This window comes from Dendrobium catenatum, unplaced genomic scaffold, assembly GCF_001605985.2.
Source record: "Dendrobium catenatum unplaced genomic scaffold, ASM160598v2 fragScaff_scaffold_372, whole genome shotgun sequence".
Taxonomy (NCBI): Eukaryota; Viridiplantae; Streptophyta; class Magnoliopsida; order Asparagales; family Orchidaceae; genus Dendrobium; species Dendrobium catenatum.
Genome location: NW_021318834.1, coordinates 492026 through 513849, shown reverse-complemented (window position 1 = coordinate 513849; position 21824 = coordinate 492026). Strand labels below are relative to the sequence as shown.

At 31.3% G+C, this 21824-nt stretch overlaps 1 protein-coding gene and 1 non-coding gene across 2 annotated transcripts in view; both read left to right on the top strand.

Moving 5' to 3' along the window:
- Positions 1-13071: 13071 nt before the first annotated feature.
- Positions 13072-13178, top strand: LOC114579413. Its single transcript, XR_003700355.1, has one exon. It is a non-coding gene; the product is annotated as a small nucleolar RNA R71 (small nucleolar RNA).
- A 6038-nt stretch (positions 13179-19216) lies between these two features.
- The window catches only part of LOC110094251 (probable inositol transporter 2), a 43350-nt gene continuing 40742 nt past the window's right edge, over positions 19217-21824 (top strand). Inside the window, exons 1-4 of the mRNA XM_020819445.2 lie at positions 19217-19382; positions 19502-19662; positions 19887-19957; positions 20986-21321. Coding sequence (XP_020675104.1) covers positions 19530-19662; positions 19887-19957; positions 20986-21321 — 540 coding nt within the window. The 5' untranslated portion in view covers positions 19217-19382; positions 19502-19529. The remainder of the gene's footprint in view (positions 19383-19501; positions 19663-19886; positions 19958-20985; positions 21322-21824) is intronic.

The window sequence follows — 21824 nt, the reverse complement described above, 5'->3', positions numbered from 1 at the left end:
TAGGGGAATAATTGGATCTTTGCTTTACTTGACTGCTAGCATACCATATATTAAATTTAGTGTTTATTTTTGTTCTAGATTTCAATCAGATTCAAAAGAATCACATTTGACAGCAGTAAAAATGATTTTGAGATATCTCTTGGAAACTCAGAACTTAGGGATTTGAAATCCTAAGTTTAGCTCTTCATTTGAAATAATTGGATATTCAGATTTGGACTTTGCAGGTTATAGGGTTGATAGAAATAGTACTTGTGGAACTTATCAATTTATAGGAAATTCTTTAGTTTCTTGGTCGAGTAGAAAATAGAATTCTGTAGCCCTATCTATTGTTGAACCTGAATACATTATCATAGCAAGTTGTGTGACACAAGTTCTTTGATTGAAATAACATTTGAATGACTTAGGATTTACAATAGGCACAATTCCAATTTATTGTGATAACACTAGTGTCATTCGCATTTCAAAAAATCCTATTCAACATTCTAGAATCAAATATATAGACATAAGGCATCATTTCGTTAGGGATCATATATCAAAAGAAGAAATTGAATTGAACCATGTTTCTACTAAAAATCAACTTGCAGGTTTTTTTTACAAAATCAATAGTCTTCAATACCTTTAGCACATTAAGAACAAGCCTTGGTGTGATTGATCTTAATGCTTAATTAAAAATTTTTGCAAACTTGATATGTGTCTTTATGTGTTTTTTATTTGTGTTTTGTTTCTAATTTTATGTTACCTTATTTTTTATTTTTATTTTTTTGTTTTTGGGTGTTTTTGGATATGTTATTGACACATCGGATCTCATGTTTCTAATCGATTGTGCAAATTTTTTAAAGTGTTTTATTCGTACTGTACAAAATTATTTTTGTCATGTACGAATTCTGTAGCATGTCGATCATTGTTTTGAACTGATTGTGTAAAGTTTTAATTTTCCAATACATATCATATTGTACAATATTTATATTATACCGAATGATTTATATTACTTCGTCTGTACGCATGTAGATGGTTATACGTGCAGAATCAGTAATTATAACTGATCGTTCGTAAGAACTTTTAGTTCGTACATACGAATTATGTGTCATTCAGTATGGGGGACAAATCTAACCGTCTTTAAAATGATCTTAAACAACATATCATCCAGGATAAATACATGTTTGTCTGTTCGATCGTGTAGTCAAAAAGCATATACGAAAGGATGCCTCGTAACTTGCGTGATTATAAAAAGTTGTTTCATTTCGAACATATTCATTCGTACATATAAAATTTATTTTGTCATGTAAGAAAAATCAATCGTAGAGTATGAACCCATTTTTGTACGTACGAAAGATTATTTTTCTTTAAATAGGAGGGTTTTAGAATTCATTTTCATTCACTTCAATAGCCTCTTCCAATCCTTCTCATCTTAGTAATGGCCAGTTCTAGCAATAGGGGTAGACACACTGAGGGATCATCTTCTAGAAGTGGAGACGATAACTTTCTATCCATATCTAATGAGGATTCTTTCCTTAGGTTTCTTTCTATCCAAATTACTCCTTATAGAATCCTACTTCAAGAGGATATTCACTTTCAAGTGATGCTGCTTTTTGCCACTACTCAACTTGCCTTTATCCTGACTTTGATTCATGCCTACAACAAAGAAACATTTCACTATTTTTTGGCAAAAATGTCCTTTAGTGAGGATGAGAGTAGGATCAGATCTTATATTTTTAAGAAAAAGATAGAAATCACTAAGGAAGATTTGGGAACTATTTTACATTTGAAAACTCAAGAAGTTAGAGCCCACACTTTGACTTCTACATCTGATTTTGATTGGACTAAAATAAACAAAGTTATTAGAGGAATTGAACAAGTATGGCATTTGCCTAGGGTCTATTCCTTAAACCAAAATGCAAGGATCATTCAGCATGTCCTTAGAACCTCTATTATTTCTAAAGCTGGTGACCGCATTATCATTACTCTTCTTCTGTCACTATTACTTATCTTATCATGACTGGTCAACCTATAGATGAAGCCCAACTTATTATTGACTATATTCATAGACTTTCTGAAATATGACATGTCTCTCATAAGAGGAAGAAGAATATTACTTTAGGACACCTAGTGACCTATATCCTTGAGAAGAAGTATAACCTTGTTCATCGTGATCCTCTACTTGAATTGCCTATCTACTTCACTGATGCCACTTTTCTAGCACTTTTTGGAAAAGGTGATAATACAAGTGAGGATTCTAAGGGAGAAGGGAGAGCACCAACACTAGCACCTGTACCTACACCTACTCATGGACCTGACTTTCAGGAGATGGTCCAGCGCTTTGACCAACTAGAGAGTCATTTTGATCAGCGCTTTGATCAAATTTAGACTCACCAAACCAACAGGATGCTCAATACCAGCAGGACATGGTTGGATTCGAGGTCAGTTAGACTCGATGAACACCAACGTGGCTATGATAAATAGCTATTTTTTGTGTTTAACCAGACTCCTCCTCCAGACCAGGGCCCCTCAGATTACTAGATGTACTTCTTATGTGTAGTCTTTTCTAATCCTTAGTGATTTTATGTAATGATTTTGGTAGTTTTTGTACTTGTGTTTGTTTAGTGTTTCTGTACTTATCTTGTACTAGACCTTTGATGTTGTTATGTTTTTTTATTCTTTGAGATAGATGTATTGATATAAAATGTACTTCATTGTATCACTTCTTAAATTAATTTCAATAAAAAATGTCTTGTTTTAGTTAGTTGTTTTTGTCCTTTATTTGAAATGTTAGTTTGTTTATATGAAAATTTTAACTTAATTGATCTAAAAAGTGTTATAATATGAACAACAATACAAAAATTAATTTCATTATGAAATCTAATTTTTTTAAAAATATATGTTAATTTATAACTCGATCAAGTTAAAGCTATCGGTCTCATGTTCTTTTTAGGCATACACAATTTTAATATTATTATTGAATTTTTATGTCTTATTATTTTTTATTTCTCTTTTTAATATAATTATCTTTGTACTTAGAGAAGTTTGAGTTTTTAGATTAATTATTTTGGAAAGATCAATTAAAAAATAGAGAAATATACAAGTGTACAAAAATTGAAAGAATGCGTAATAGTTCGCAAATTGAAAAGAGGCACAAAATTAGCCCAAATACAAAAAAATGCACAAACTGTGCTACAAATATTTGAAAAGTTGCGCAATATCTCTAAAGAAGTGTATTGGTAATATTCTTTCCTCTTATCTTTTAATCTTCAATTTCAAGTAAATTTAATGTTCAATTATATTTTATATTGGAAATTGATTTTAATTAATCTTCATTTCGTCACTTTTGTAATAACTCTCGTTATATAATTGTCTAGATTGTTTCATGATTTTGATATATTTATCTTATCTATGTTATATTTTAATTTAAATGTTATGAATCTTTATTTTTTTATCTAATGAACATTAATCTTGTTATTGCAATTATAATTCAATCTCTTTCAAGATCAAAGGTTTATCATATGGCTTCTTACATTTTTTTGATTTTCTTCTTCGTTCTTTTTGTTGTTGTCAAAAAGGGGGAGATATATTATTTATTTGATCATTTTAGTGTTTTGTTTGCATTTAATTTTTGTGTTTTAGTGTTCGTTAGAGTTATTTTATTTTTCTGTTTGAAGTATTTGTGAGTTTATGAAAAATTAAAAAATTTTGATTTGTTATTAATAGAAATTTCCTTATATTCACATGCTTATTCATTTAGGGGAAGTTAAGGAGAAATTTAGGATTTTCAATTTTATTCAAATAATAATTATTTTGCCATCATCAAAAAGGGGGAGATTGTTGAGATAGTTGTTACTTAGTTTTGCATGTTTGATATTCTTGCAACTTGTATATTTTTAATGATTCCAAATATTATTTATTTGGTTATTATTTTTTTAAATATATTTTGGAAGAATTGTTTTGCTCTTATGTGTACTAACATTTCAGGAAAATTATACTCTGAATTGTTGAAGACTTCAAATCAAGATCAGTTTAGAGTTTATTGTAATTGAAGTATGTATTTTGTATTTTATTAAGTCTGAGAGAGTATGGTTGTAATTGAATATCTGAGCACACACATACCGAGGGAGAGTTTAAAATTCATATTTTTAAACTGATCGTATTGTATGATATCACTTCGTACGGGATGATCTGGTTAGTTATTTTCCCCAATGAGCAGCTAAATGAATAGAAATGAAAATTTTTCTAAGTATGGATCATACGGGACAATCCCAATTTGTACATGCTTTCATGAGTACGAACATCTCGTTTTTGTTCTCACTTTAATTTTTTTTCTAAGTATGGATCATTCAGGATGATCCTAGTTCATACTGGCTTTCACAAGTATGAACGTCTCGGGTCAGATCTCACTCAAAAATATTTTTCGAAGTATGGATCATACAGGATGATCCCAGTTCATACAAGATTTCATGAGTACGAACATCTCAGCTCTGATCTCGCTCAAAAAGATTTTTTCTAAGTATGGATCGTACTGTACAAACCAAGTTCGTACATGCCTTCCAAAGTACGAATGTCTCCGGTCCGTTCTCGCTCATTTGATCCTGACGTTTCATACATATAAAATTTGATTTTTTTCATATTGTTCATCCCGGACAAACTTGGTTTGTACCGGATGATGATCGGGTATGAAATGGTTTTGTATCGATTCACAATAGGTTTGTATGCTATAGTATTTGAACTATTCGTATGTACGAAATATGTTCGTATTGTACGATTGTGTACCCTCAAAATTGAAAACTTTAGTTTTCTGGATGATTTTTCATGTCTTTTGTATAAAAGGTCCTTTAAAAACTGATGTAAAAAAGTCTTGTCTTCATGATTTCTCAAGGGCAATTGAAGGAGAGAGTGTGAGAGAGTGTTTAAGAGAGATTTCTTGCTAGTAGAGTGTGAAGGGTTTACAAGGTTACTCACAGTTAAGGATCTATGTGTGATTTGAGTTTTTCACTCTTCCTCTTATCTTTCTAGATTGCTCGTGAGAAGATCTTTGAAGAAGATCCGGTTCTCTGCCGGTACTTGGAGAGTATGAATAGCTGACAATTCTCTACCGACACTTGGAGAGTGTGAACAGCTGAAGGTACTCTGCCTACACTTCGAGGGTGTGAAAGGATGAAGGTACTTTGCCTACATTTGGAGGGTATAAAAGGATGAAGGTTCTTTGCCTACACTTGGAGGGTGTGAAAGGAAGACGATTCTCTGCCACACTGAGGATTTGTGGAAGAGAGTTTTGTAAAGGCTTCTCCGCCTTGCTGTGGGAGCAAAAGGAGAGACACTTTGGTAATAGTGCAATTCTTGAAGAGGGAGTCTTCAAGGAGTTGATGAAGGTCGTGTTTGAATGAACCACTGTAAAGATTTATGTCATTTAAATTTCCGCTGCTTACTTACGACAAGTTTTTTTATTTCCATGGTTGAAAAGTTTTATTTTAAAACTTTAATTAACTTGCTTTGTGAATCATCCAGTTTCAATTTTTAAAACCCAGGATAATTTTTAAAATTGCCAATCCCCCCCACCCACCTCTCTTAGCTAGCCTTGGGACATAAGCTTAGGTTTAACAACCTATTCAAGATTCAACACCCATGAGTTCCACTATTTTGTTAGATAAGGGTCAAAATGGAAAATATGTTAATCAAATGAAATGTAGAGAAACAATTAGATTACTTCTTTACTTAACTTCTAGAAGACATTATATTATTTTTAGTGTTTATCTTTGTGCTAGATTGTAGGTTGATCCAATAGAGTCCCACTTGACTGCTATAAAGAGAATCCTTAGATATTTCTTAGGAACCTAAAACTTCAGAAACTGGTATCCTAGGCATAGAACTTCCTTTGAAATCATAAGATATTCTTCTGATTTAGATTTTATAAGATATTAAGTTGATAGGAAAAGCACTTCTGAAATATGTCAATTTAGAGGATAGTCCTTAGTCTCTTGGTCCAGTAGAAAACAAAACTCAATTGTACTATCCACTCTTAAGCTGAATAAATAGTCCTAGGAAGTTGTGTGACCCAAGTCCTTTAGTTAAAGAAATAAATACTGGATTTAAGATTACCTGTAGGCACCATTCAAATCTTTTTTGATAACACTAGTGTCATTTGCATTTCAAAAAATACAATCTAACACTCTAGGATAAAACATATATACATAAGTCATAGCTACCATGTTACCAAAGAAGATATAGAGTTACACTATATAGCCACTGAAAATCAACTTGTTGATATCTTTACAAAACTACTTGCTTTTGAAACCTTCAACACCTTAAGAACCAAATTAGATGTGACAGACATTCATGCTTGAAATTGATTTTTTCTATTTTTTATCTTTCTTTTCTAACTTTTTGTTTTTTTATTCGTTTGTATATTTCTATTTGTGTGTTTTATTTTATATTTTTTATTTTTTATTGATTTCCTTTAATGTTTTAAGATTTAGATCACTACTCACTTTTATTGTTAATATTTTCCTTATTTTTATTTAGAAACATATAAGTAGTGATTAACTCCTTTAAAATAGTTAAATGAAGAAATATTACATATTGTTTATCTTTCTCTAACTCCATTAATGGTATATTTTCTTTTTGAATCAAAATCCATTTCAAATTAAAAATTATAATTTTAAATAACGATCTATTTTATCTTCTTACAGTAATTTATCTCATATGAATAATGTTCCAAGTCAGTGAATCTCTTTCAGGTTTTCTTAATCAGATTGTTTGTATTTATCATATGGATAGGAATATATTTTGTGGTTTCCTCTTCCTTATATAAGATAGTGAGATTATTCTCCCTCATATTTGAAAGATAATCTCACAACTGGGAATTTTTTTAGGTTTAGATAGGAAGTAAGCATGCAAAAAAGAAAAGAGGCATAAAATGAGCCCAAAAAATGAAAAGAAAAGCTATTACCGCCAAATAATTACAAGATGCATAAACTGCATAATGTGTGCCAGAAGCTGATAACGAGGCACAAAATGAGCCCACTATGAGTTAGCTTGCCTTTCTTTGAAATCCTTAAAATCATAGAAGACTCGCTATATCAATTGATATCTCCTACACTTGAATTTAAAAATCATGATTTCTAATCGATTACTATGTAACATTTATTCTATTAAATATTTTTCTAAAATGAAGTTTGAAAATATCACTTTTCCTATCTAATTTCTTTTTTCATTTAGATTTTTGTTTCAAAAGGATATTGACCTGTAAGGAGTTCGAGCTAGGGTTGACAATAATGATTTTCTAACCTTATCAATCGGTCAATTCATTTCTTACTGATTTCTTTTAATTATGAGATAAATTTATCATTTACTAGAGAAAATTGATTAAAACAAAATCTCTTTTGATTTTTGTCTTTTGCTTGCTTTCTATTTTTGTTTTTCCTTCATGTTATTTTCCCTCTTTTTCTGATGACAAAAAGGGGAGAATTATATTGTTGTTGTTATGTTGTTATTCATTTTTGTGTTACATATAACTATCATCTAAGGGGGAGTTTTAAGGAAAACAGCTTTTAGAAAATCTTAAATAACATTATTTGTCATCATCATAAAGGGAGATATTGTTGCAACCTAATCCAAATATTGTGATTTTGATGATAACAAACATTATTGTGCATTTTATTGCTTTCTCCTTCTTCTGTAATATTTTATTTAATTTTGCATGTACTAACATTTCAGGAAATCAATCCACCGTTAACTTGCAATTTTAACCAACTCAAGACTAGGTAGACTTGGGTTATAGTCATTTTTCATTTTATTCTATATTTTTTTCCTTTCTTCAGTTGTATCATGTAATTGGGTGGATATCTTTGCTAAGTAACCTTACACATACACATGGGGAGAGAGAAAAATGTTTTTTTAATAGAGGACGTTATACTATATGATTTTGGCTTCGTACTGCATGACCTTATTTCGTATTGTACAATTTTAATTTATAATGTATGATCTGTTACACTCCTTCAAAACCCTAGCCAGTAAAGGTTAAGAAAGATATTAATTATATACTAATTATATAGTATAATTTGGTTCACACTATATGCCTTAATTAAAATATTTCATAATTAATCCCTCGATATCAGGCAATCAAATTATGGATAATTATTGTGACCAATCATACTGTACGACACAGTTCGTACTTCATGATTATGCATTTATGAAATTAGTCATCCCAGAGATCATACTAATTAAAATCCATGATTTTTATACTTATTGTATCGTACAATGTCCACAATTCTACATGAGTGATAGTGTGCAAAGTTGGTCGTCCCAAGGATCATCCCAAACAAATAGTAGGAATTTCTATAGTTTATTTTGTACAATGTTTGGATTGTGTTGTATGAAATGTTATAAAGGTTAAACAATTTGTTTGAATGACCATATTAGATGATTCTGAATAACACTGATCATACTATATGATATGTGTATTGTATTGTACAAATAGAAGACAGATCTATTAAAAATTAAGGTTTTTTGAAGCCCACTACTTAAGGTTTTCTAATACTCGTATTAAAATTTCTTTGGTTGTTGAGACTTTAGGGGAGAGAGAGCCTTGAGGGAGAGAAGAATGAGAGCTTTATGAGAGAAGAGAGGGAAATTTCGTGATGGAGAAGTTGTGAGGGGATTCGTAAGGTTGCTCCAAGCAAGAATCTTACATATTATCTACAAGAGTCTACCTGGATTCTTTGTAGATCCAGAAAAGAAGTTCTTTAGCAAAATCGTGGTTCTCTGACCATAATAGTAGGGTGGAGTTGTGGTTCTTCGACCATTACCAGGAGGGTAAAAATAGATTAGTGGTTCTCTTACATCACCAAGAGGGTGAAAATAGAGTTGTGGTTCTCTGACCATCACCTAAAGGGTGAAAATAGAGTTGAGGTTCTCTGCCTATAAAAGAGTCATGGTTCTCTACCGCACTGAGGTGGTGAAACAATGTTTGTATAAGTTTCTCTGCCTTACTATGGGAGAAAAATGAGAATCAATGTTGTTTAGTGCAATACTTTGTGAGGGAGCCTCCAAGGAGTAGATGTAGGTCAGGTTGAATGAACCATTATAAATTCTGGTGTGTTCATTCTGATTATTTTATGCACTTTATTTTCTACTATTATATTTATAGTTAAAAAATCTGATTTATTTTGTTGTTGTGAAATATACTTATTTCTGTATCTGCTCCATTGATTATCATGTATTGGTTTAAAATTTTTTTAAGGATTTATTTTTCACTAATTTTTTTAAAATATCCAATTCACTCCCCACCCCTCTTGGTTAGCCTCGGGCTAGTTCTTAATGGTCTATCAACCTTTAGGGTTTTCCACTCCTTCAATTAATTTTGTTATATAGTCAACAATGATTAAAATATATTGTCATCCATGGGATTGAGCAATGGACCCATGAAATCAATTCCCCAAATATCAAATAAATTAACTTCCAAAATATAATTTAAGGGGGGCTTTTTTCTTCTAGTGATGTTACCTACTCTTTGAAATCAATCATATATTTTAACATAATCATTAAGATCTTTAAATAAAGTATGCCAATAGAGTAGTGATTAAATAATTTAAGAAGTAGATCTATATCCTCCAAAATGTCCTCAATAATTTAATCAAGGCATTATCTAATTATAGGTTCTAATTCATTCTTAGGGGCACATCTCTTAATGATTTGATCATTACATTTTCTAAATAAAAATGGCTCATCCTAAAATAAGTATTTGGCATCATATAGAAATTCATTTTTTAAATATATATGGTAAGTTAAAAAGAATAACACCATTGATAAAAAAATCTGCAATATTAGCATACCAAGGTAATTTACTTACATGCAAAGAAAATAGCTAGTCATTAAAAATATATTCATTAATGTAAATTTCATGAGATGCTTGTTCTTCAAATATTGTTCTTGAAAGATGATCAACAATCTGGTTCTCACTTCCTTTCTTGTTTAAGATTTCTACATCAAATTCTACCAATAAAAGTATCCACCTCACCAATCTAGACTTAGTATCCTTTTTGTCATAAGAAATTTGATTGCATAATGATCAGTAAACACTAGAACTTTCATGCTAATCAAATAAGACCAAAATTTATCAAACACAAAGATAATAGCTATTGGTTCTTTTTTAGTAGTAGTATAATTACATTGTTCGACATTTAAAGTTTTACTAGCATAAAACCTTTTATCTTTCCTTTGGTTAAGAATAATACCTACAACATAATAACTACCACTACACATTAGTTCAAAATGAAATGACCAATCAAGTGAAACAATAATAGGTGCATTGATTAAGTACTATTTTTAAACTTTAAAGGCATTATAACATGCAGAATTAAACACAATTGGAACATCCTTTTCTAATAATGACACAATAGTTTGAAATTTTTTAAAAAGACCTTGATAAATCACTTAGAAAATCTAACAAGCCCTATAAAACTCTGAATGCTTTTAACTAAAGTAGGTGGTGGTAACTTTTCTATAACTTGTACCTTAGCCTTATTCACCTTTGACCCCTTCTTAGAAATCTTATATCCCAACACATATCCTTCAATCACCATGAATTAACACTTTTTCCAATTCAACATATTTATTTCCACATATCTTTTAAGTAGAGTTGTTTGATGATCAAGAAAAGAATCAAAAGTAGTTCCAAAAATTTTAAAAAAATCTTCAATAAAAATTTCAATGCCCTGCTCTATTACATCTAAAAAAATATATATATACATCACAAAAAAGTTACAGGAGAATTACATAAACTAAAGAGCATCCTTCTAAAGGAAAATGTCACATTGGGACTGATGAAGAAAGTTTTGTCCCGGTCCTCAGGTGCTATAAGATTCTACTGGTACCCTGAGGAAATAATAAAAAGGGTGTCCTGCCAACCTATCTAACATATGGTCAAGAAATGATAATATATTTTTTTTCTAGTGGATTTGTTTAGCTTCCTATATTATATACAAATTCTTCAACCAATGACTATCCTAGTGGGAATGAGCTCATTATGTTCATTGGACACTACTATCAAACAACCCTTTTTAGGGACATAATGAATATGACTCACCCAAGCACTATAAATTTTCATCCATTAAAACCCTATACATACACAATGATGGGTTAATTCCTTTAATGTCAGTTATAGTCCATCCAAGTTTTCTTACAGTCACCTAGAATCCTAATCACCTTGCCTTCTTGATCTTTTTCCAAACCAACAGATATAATGACATGTAAAGTAGAATTAATATCCAAAATATTATACTTAAGATGATTAGGTAGGTCTTTAAGCTCTAAAATAGGTGCTTCCTCTACTGTTGGTCTTAAAGTTCTACCCAAAGATGAGGTATCCAAGGTTTCAAATCTCTCCCTAAACCTCCCAAAATTTTTTCCAACAAACTAATTAGATTTTTTCAAACTCTCATGATTTTCCTCCAAAATCCATTTTCCTAACATATATTCCTTAAAATTCTCAACAACAGTTTCTTCCAAAACAACCCTAAAATAATCCTTATTTTTATCACTAGGGAATTTCATGGACCTAAGCATATTTATAGTCACTTCTTGATCTTATGCTTTCATGTTAAATTCCCCCTTATAAACATATTTAATAGCCTAATTAGTTGCTAAGAAAGGTCTCCCTAAAATAATGAGTATCTCACTATACTCCTCCATATCTAAGACAATAAAATGTACAAGGAAGATAAACATATCTACCTTAATAAAAACATCCTCTACCACCCTGCTAGGATAAGTAAATGATCTATCAGCAAGTTGAAGGTGACACTAATGGGTTCAACATCTACTAAATCTAATCTCTAAAAAATGGATAAAGTTATAAAATTCATGTTGGATCCAAGATTACACAATGCTCTCCCATAAAATTTATCTCCTATAGCCACAAGAATGGTAAAATTATTAAGATCCTTAGACTTTTTTAACGTATTTTTTTTTATAATAGTGTTATAGTCCTTAGTTAATGCTACGATTTTAAATTTCCATAGTTTTATTTTCTTATTAAGGATGTCATTCATAAGTTTAGCATAAGTGGGAATCTACTCTAAGGCTTCTAACAATGGTATGTTAATAGTTAACTTTTTAAATACTTTCAAAAACCTAGAGAATTATTTATCCATATTTGTTTAATTAGTCTCTAAGAAAAGAGTGGTGGTGGATGCTCTACAACTTTGCTAATAAGTCTTTTATCTTCTTTAATAGGTTTTGGTTATTCCTTAGGTGAGTCAGGCACTATAGGATTTTCTACCATAATTTTCTCATGAGTTTAATCTTTTTTTATAAGAGTCTCCTAAATCTTTTCCACTTCTTAGCAGAGTAGTATTGTAATGCTCTTCCAAATTCTTATCATGAAGATTAGCATAATCATCATGGGATTTACTATTAATCAAAATAGTAAGATGGCCTATTTTGTTTTCTATATTTCTAAGTGTAGCATTTTGGCTCTATAATTGGTTTCCCATCTGAAGCACTAAATCTTCCAAAGGTGTCTTCCATTGAATTGATTATTCTCATTAAAGCTTGGGGATAAAAGGTTCTAGGGTTCACTACAGACTGTTGAGGGTTATTCCAATGTACTATAGAATTAGGCTGACTTGCATTTTATTAATTTCCACCATTATTATTACTCTAACTAAAATTAGCATGGTTCTTTCAACCTGGATTGTATGTATATAAATATGGATTATTTATCTTCCATAACAATCACATTCTCAACCCCACAAGCACTAGACTCGCTAGAAAATTCAAATCATTCTCTTATAAATGGAGAGATGATCCCAATACTAAACTAACTCGAAGATTATCTAACTACTTAGACATATAAGCTACCTGAGCAATATAAATAGGTAAAACATCCTACTCATAAAACACTAGCTACTTTCTTAGGATTCACCCTATCATAACTAAAAGTTATTTGTTTTCATTTTCTCTATCAAGACATAAGCCTCATCAAAATATTTTGACATTAAAGATCATCTAGAAGTTGCATCAATTATTTACCTAAGGGATTCTACAAGAAAATTATAAAAAGTTTTAATAACCAACCAATCTAGCAAAATATGTTGAGAGCACTTTCTAATCATCTCCTTAAATTTTTCCTAGCTCTCATAAATTGACTCTCCATAAAATTGGGAAAAAGAAGTAATATCACTCCTAAACTTTACAATTTTAGAAGAAGGAAAGTACTTAGAGATAATTCAAATAGATGTATGTCAAATAGAATCATTATTGATTCCATTATAACAAATGTTGCATAAATTTCTAAAAAACCTTGCTAAATATAAGTCGGGGTCCTCAAAAGTAGTTTTTCTAAACTAAGACTTCTAAACCATTTGGATCTTGTAGGATTTAGCTCAAAAGTATTTTCTTGGATTGTAGATCAGTTGATACTCTGATGAATTTTTTCAACTATGGGATCAGCACACTCCCTAAGAGGTCTAGGATGGTTCTGATTTGGATTTAGTTTGGCCATTCCTATAACTAAAATCTATTTAGTTTTTTAAAATTTTTATGGGTTATTTCTATTACTAGTTCAAATAATAATGGTCCTTTATTGGATTTACTATGTATACAACAACAATAAATAGGAAATAAAATCCAATATAACAACTTAAAAATAATAATTATAAAAAAATAAGTTCACAGTTTCACTAGTGACAGCAATAATAATAAATACCAAAATAAATTAAGTAGGGTTAAATATACAACTTTTTTGGATAATATAAAGATAATTACAAAAGCATACATTATTTCCCCAATAACAACGCCAAAAAATTAGTTTTTGGGCAAGTTATCTGCTTCTTATGAATTGACTTGGTATTATGAATATATATTTTATAAGCTCTTAAATAACACAATCGTATGTGTTGATCAAGTAATAAGATGTATGAGAGAGTGTCAATCCTATGAGAAAATATGATGCTACAGTTGACTCTAGTACTATCCACATAAGCTATTAAATTTATCCTATGCAATGAAAAAAAGAACAAATATTATAACTACTGAGAAATGCATAAAATAGTGAAGATACATATAATTAAAGATGTTTTAAGCTAATGATAGTGAATGAACCTATGTTTTCCTAACCATAATCATTTATAATAGCACTGGATCAGGCATAAATACCCTTAGATCTATGTCAACCTTATAAAGGTGTAAAGAAAGATTTATGATCTTTCTACAATGATATTATCTCCATAAAATCTAGAATCTTACTCATCTTATATCTAAGTATAAAAGCATTCCATCTCAATTCTCCTAATTTTTTTAACATTCCTCTACTAAAGTAATGTATCACACTAGTTTTTAAATTTATACATGGTCATTGCATAAATTAAATAAAGCATAAGAGAAATTGAGAATTGTGATTAACCTTTATGTACAAGAGTCTATATTAGAATATACATAGATTATTCATATCATCATCCCAAAATAAGAAGTTTAGGGCTATAGAAATAATTTGGAGCAAAACATTTTTCATTACTTGCTTAAAAAAGGTTACAAATAGAAAAGATGAAGAAAATATCACCCATAATGGAGAATCCTAAATAGATCCTGCAAATGGAGTCTCCCATAAGTGAACCCTCCTTACAACTTCACTTTCCACACTCCTTTCCACTCTTAAGTGTTATTTTACTCACTATAAGGATGACTAGCCACTCCACTAAACTTATCTCATTATCCTCTAGTATCGCTCTATGGACTTTAGGATGGACTCATAAAAAACGCAATAATAACTATTTATTTTTATATAAATAGACTCATGCATCACGTCACTCGAAAGGGTGGCACCACGGTGTTAAAATATGAATTAGCACCTTGGAACTACTAAATTAGCTTAGTTGCAGCATTGGACTAACCAGGCATGATGCATGATCAATTTGGTGTTATGCTTTCTTTCATAACTACTCTACTTTGACATTGCAAAAGATTGGGCACTATATTGCTTTTCTTATCTTTCATTGTTGTGGTGCTTTAGAGGTTGGCACTTCAAGTTTGAATTATTGATGAATTTGACAGTGTAGAGCACTGCAGTGTTCCTTTTATGGAGTAGAGGTGCTCATAGCATTGTGGCGATGGCATTTATTCTAGCAAGGCTCTAAATTAAATTCAATTTTTTTGAGACTGTGGTGCTATAATGTATGGTTTTGACAATGGGCATTGTAGGCTTACTGACACTGATGTTCGGGGTGTTGCATAGTTAATTCTAACTTTGTAAATTTTCATCATTTTTTCTAAGACATTCTTGCACAACATCAACTAAAAAAATATTTTTATTGGAATTTAACTCAATAAAAAATAAGTATAATTTTCACTTAATACATATTATCTTCAGAAAGGAAGAACTAATTTTGGAGCAGGACAATCTAGGCAGTCTTAAGGACAAAAGACTATAGGATTGAGAGAATATAATGAAAGATTTATGAATAGGGCCAATGATAGAGCTATCATGGGTCCTAATGCACCAACAGTACCTACTCTAGTGATGTCATGAGTGCATAACTTGCAGTATTAGGAAGACAGACTAAAACCAGAGAGTTTGACTGGTAAGAAATTTATTTTGAATGATTGATTGACATAGCATTCATAAGTGAATGACATGTGATTGAATGAAATGCGTGACTATATAAGAAAGCTATTTCTAGGTTGATGTAAATCCTTCAATCCGCTTTAATTATATTTTGATATGGATTTTTTTTGAATGAATTTATTATATACTGTCTTTATGCATGAATTCTTATAGAAAATATTGAGGATGATATTTTTTTATGGTGGGTAAATTGTAACAACCTAAAATTTTAAATAAATTTAAAATGGGAAATCTAAATTTTAGTTTGAACTGAGCGCTGTGGTGTTGAGCTTGTGTATGTGGCAGCACTGGCTTGTAAGCACAACAGTGCCAAAAGTTTCCACCACGATATTGAAGGCTCTATTATATAGTAATTTTAAATTTAGTATACAACACTGCGATGCTGGCGTTACAATGGTATGCACTAAAATAAATTTTTATACATATTAAAATCCATTTTACTCCAATCACTCATGTATCCTCACCCACCAACTCCAACTTACTGTGGAAGGGAGAAGGGAAGGAGGAAAGAGGAAAGAAGAAAGAAAAAGTTTTCATTTTGATCTTCGATCCATTTCACCGCTTTGTAAAATTTTTTCAGATTTTGGTATGTTAATTTGGAGACTATTTGAACTCCGATTTCAACAAACCTATAGTTGAACTGAACGTCTCAAAAATACGAACCCGACGACACCAAATTTGATTCAATCAGAGCTCAAATGAGTCCAAATCAAGAACTTGAAGCACATTTGGAAGGTTCAATCCATAATTTGGATTACTAAACATTTTTTAAACATGACATGGTTATAGTCGAATCGAGCAGCTCAACAAACTAATCTAATGATCCCAAGATTATCAAATTCTGATATCATTAAGACAGTCAAATGTCTGGTAAACGGTCCATGAAAGAGGGATTCAACATCGGCTGTCTATTCAAATAACTCCCAATTTACAATTGATTTTCCTCCTATTTACTGGTCATGCCACTCCCAGAAAACTATAAATCAACACTTTATTTCTCATGAGAAGGGGACCCAAGCAAGGGGGAGGAAAGAAGGGACCCAAGCAAGAAGAGAGGGAAGAGAAGGAAGAGTCTTATTTCCACCAGACTCCTCCTCGATCACCACTAGACTTCAACCTGGCCATCTACTGACACTAAACTTTCACCCATCTACTGATGAAAGTCAATTTTTTTCCTGACCACCAACTGACGCCGGATTTTCTCCCAGCCACCAACTAACTCCAGTCTTTGGTCGGTCGCTAGATTTTTACCTAAAGTCAAACTTCCATCCGTCGCCATATTTCTACTCGACGACGAACTTTCACCAGTCACTAGACTTTTATCCATCACCGGAATTCCACCAAACGACGGACTTCAACTTGTCGTTGGATTTTGACCTAACGCTGGACATCCGCCCATCACCGGACATCAAATCATCTCTGAACTTCTACCCGTCGCTGAACTTTCATTAGAATTCTACTTGATGAAAAACTTTTGCCCGTCTCCAGATATCTGCCCAACGCAGCACTTTTGTTGGACTTCTACCCGACACAAAACTTTCACCCATCGTCAGATTTTTGTCCATTTTTGTACTTGTACCCGACATCGAATTTCTGCCCGTCGCCAGAGTTTTTTCCATTGTTGGACTTCGACCTGAAGTCGGACTTCCACCCGTCTCTGGACTTTTACCAGTCGTCGGACTTCTATTTGGCACTGGACATCTGTCCGTTGCCAGACTTCTACCTGACGCCAGACGTTTACCCTCATTAGACTTTTACCAGTCACCAAACTTTCGTCAGACTTCTACCCGATACAAGACTTCTGCCTGCATCAGATTTCTGCCCGATGTTGGACTTCTGTCGGTCAGAGGTCCTTCTATTCTCCATCTCCCACCTACTATGATCTTTTTAGCCTCTATCGCTAGACAACGGTCCTTCCGACCTCCGTCGCCTGTCGACTACGTTCCTTCTTATCTCCGCCATTAGACAATGGTCTTTATGACCTCCATCACCCACCGACTACGATTCTTCCAACCTCCATCGCCAAACAATAGTCCTTCTAACCTCTGTCGCCAGATAATGTTCTTTTAGACCTTCATCACCCACCGACTATGGTCCTTCCGACCAAACAAACACGTCAACAGTGATTCTTCTTATTTCCATCAAGTAACACACTCTATTTGATGTAAAAATTTTACATCAAGTCAAAACCTTCCCTCCAATGAAAGGGCTAATTTGTAATCAACTGCAAATACTAGTTGATTCATTCAAACTGGGCTAGGCCCTGTGATTTTATCCCTTTTAAAGATTTTCCAAGTAAAAATCTTGGTGTCTCTTAGGAATGCTACATCCTTTTTCTTATCTGATTGTGTGTTGTATCTTCGTATAAAGCTAAGACTTTAAACTTTATATTTCTTTGTCGCTGCGAATATTCTAGGACACAACAGTTCTAATGTCTCTTACAATTTTGATTTATACATTTTTGTTCTTTGTACAAAATTAAAATATTAAAATCTCTAACGCCACAAATGTTCTAGTTTATAATAAAACTCATGTGAAATTTAAGTGATAATTCTGCTTTAAAAATTAAATAAGCCAATAAAAGGGTAAAAATAATTTGAAAAGATAATAATATCTTAAAAAAATAGCTTAAGATGAGACTTAAACTTATTATATTTACATTCAAATAAGAGCAGCATAAATTATTTATGTATAATACTAATCTGAAAAAAATAAAATCAAAGATTTCTGGTCCCATCCTATCTAAAATATATCTGAAATAATTTTGTCCCTCTTTAATATCAATATCAGTCTTTTAAAATATTTTGAAATATTTTAAGGCCATTTTTCGATTATTTTTTAGTTTTCATTTTTATTTTTTTTAAAGCACATCTATTAAGTTTGTTTTAGATTATTTACATATTTATTTTCTAAAACTAAATAATATTTTAAAAAATACTCAAAACAAGTTTGAGATATTTTGTGGATTTTTAAAAAAACAATGCTACTTCCAACATGGCCTGGTCAACCTCCATAACTACCCCACTGATGACCCTACCACCTTTACATAAAATTAACTTATTTGCAATTCATTAAAAAATAAAATAGCATACTTTTTAAATGCTAAATAAAATATGAATAATATAAAATAAAATAAAATAAAACCAAGTTGCCCTATAATAATTCCTCTTAATTTTAAAAAGAGAAAAAATTAATTAAAATTTTAAAAATTAAAATCCTTGAAGGAGATATGTTTCGTGCTAATTTAAAATTTAGAAAATTTCAAATTAAAAAAGAAAACTATTCCAAAATAGATGTTCATGGCCCATTCTCTTATCAAAAACTCTCTAAATATTATATATATACTTTTTTTTTTCCTGGCAACAGTTCTTTCTCTTCTTTTTTTCACTATTTTATTTATTTTTATATAAATGTTACATTTTTATTTTGATATTATTTTTTAAAAAATTATAATAAAAATGCTTTAATATGTGATAAACATAAAAATTATTTTAAAAAAAAATTATAATAACAACAATATATTTTTCCCTATATTTTTTTGGGGGGAGAAAACCACAATAATTTTCATAAAAATTAATTTCCCACGATAAAAAGCACCGTTACAAAAGAGCTGTGGCGACTGCCAAGTGAATGAAGAAGAAATCCTCGACGGAAAAATTCTAAATTTTCGTATTTGAATAAAACATCTCCTTCAGATTCCATAATTTACTCTTTCTTTCTCGCTTTCTCTCTTTGTCACTCACTTGCCGCTGGAACTGGGCAATTGTTCAACAGAGTAGAGAATTCAAAGCCAATTTCCATTCTATTATTATTTCTCCTATATTTTATAGCTCAAATTTCACTAAATGCCTCATGGATTCCTGATAGAATTTTTTTTTTTTTGAAAATTTTTAGATTTTATTCTGGGCAAAGAGAAAGAACCATGGAAGGAGGAGTGCTTGATTCAGATCCTTCAGCTTTCAACGAGTGTTTCTCCCTCGCGTGGAAGAACCCGTATGTTCTTAGACTGGCCTTCTCTGCCGGGATCGGTGGACTTCTCTTTGGCTATGATACAGGCGTGTTTTCCGTTTTATTTTCACATTAAATTTCAGTTTTTAAACTTATTTTACTACTTTGTCTGCTTTAATCATTGTTAGAAATTATTTTCCATACAAGTAACCGGAAAATAAATCTCTGTAGTAATTTCTTCAGATCCTTTATCTCCCAAAAAATTTATTTATTGAATTTGAACTTACTAAAAAATCACTTGATTTATTTCTCTGTGATTATTTATTTGCAGGGGTCATTTCCGGAGCATTGCTTTATATCCGAGATGATTTTTCGGAGGTAGACAGGAAAACATGGCTGCAGGTAATGAAATGTCATGGCCTTTGAATTCATTTTAACTTTTTTTCAATTTTAGCTTCTTATTAGACGTTGCATAATCTCGGTTGCAGAAATAGACAATTTGAGCAGTCCAGTTATGAAAGAAAATTTCCATTTTTAAAATCTGATCTGAAAAAATGTATATATCAATGATTTTCTTGCAAATATATGAAACTTACCTCACAGAAATTGTTTCAAGTTTTGAAAGCTGCTGAGATTGATTGGTAAAACTGTTATTTCAAGAAAAATTGATTAGGACTAGTATAAAAAATATTGAATTTTCTGTAAGACGTCAGCTATAGTGGGTAATGAATCAAAACTCACATTACAACAATCTTAAAGCACATTCAATGGTTTTCTTTTAAAACTATAATTGTAATAGGCTGTTAAGATTGAGTTGATAGTTCATATGTGATTAATAGTTATTTGGTTCTTATTATGTTTTGAAGAGTCATTAGGTGTATTTGTCTTATATAAATATTCCCCTTTCAGGAGAAATAGGGCATGTAAAATGAATGAAATGAGCTATGACTCTCAACTTTCTCCCCTTATGAATAGCTGAAGTAGTTGACATCATCACATTACTTGCCTCTTCTTCCCTAATCTGTTTATAGGGTTTTAGAAGAACTCATGTTTCCTAATAATCCTTTTTATCTTCTTTATTTCCTTATATTATCTGTATTAGCGTGGTTGGGGTCCTAATAATTTACTAATAAAAATTTGGTTGTAATATTCTAAATCTTTCTTTTTTTCTCTCTCATTTCTCTTGCCCATCAAATAAAAGCCATGATTTGAATTACCTCAAGAAAGAAATTGTTCAATGTTGTTTCCTTCAATCTACCTGCTCACATGATTGTTTTCTATAAACAAGTATTTCAATATAACGAAATGTTTCGACTGATCATCCTAATCTTACTTTTATATTGCTCCCGGGTTAAGTCATTGCTGGCATTCTTCTCATAAAATGAGATTTTAGCTTATCATAACTTCATAATTCTCTTTTTTGATCACAGGAGAGTATTGTAAGCACGGCAATTGCAGGTGCAATCATAGGAGCAGCAGTAGGTGGATGGGTAAATGATAGATTTGGAAGGAGAATTTCTCTCTTGGTTGCTGATTTCCTCTTCTTCATTGGGGCAGTGGTCATGGCTGCTGCTAATAGCCCTAAACTCCTCATCCTAGGTCGTGTTTTCGTCGGTCTCGGAGTCGGAATGGCTTCGATGACTTCACCACTATATATATCAGAAGCTTCACCTGCAAAAATTCGAGGAGCTCTTGTCAGCACCAATGGATTCCTTATTACAGGAGGCCAGTTCCTCTCCTACCTCATCAACTTGGCCTTCACCAAGGTAAGTGTGATCTAACAATTTGAAACATAATTATGATATAACACTTTTCTAAAGTAAATGATTAAAATAATTCCTAGACTTTTTAGATATGTCCAATTTAATCGTAAGTTCTTTTTAAGTGTAAATTTAGTCAACTTGCAAAAGTTAAATTGGTTTTTTCATCAATTTTGTCATTTATTTGGATAGAACTTGTGGTTTCAAGCTTTTCATGAGGATATTTTGGATGTTTTAGGATCAATCTTACTATTTGATTCTAGCTCAAATTAATATTATTGTCCAATCTCACTGCTTGATACAAGCTTAAACGAGATTAGTCTTTATAAGTCTAAAATGCCTTCATGGAAATCTTCCTTTCACTATTTTCCATCCGAAGAAAAGACGAATTTGAAAATAGAACCAAATTAGTACAAATTCGGTAAGTTGGGGTGCCAAATATAGGATTATAATGAATGCACATAAAAAGTCTAGGTAACATTTTGATCATTTAATTCATTCTGCTACTT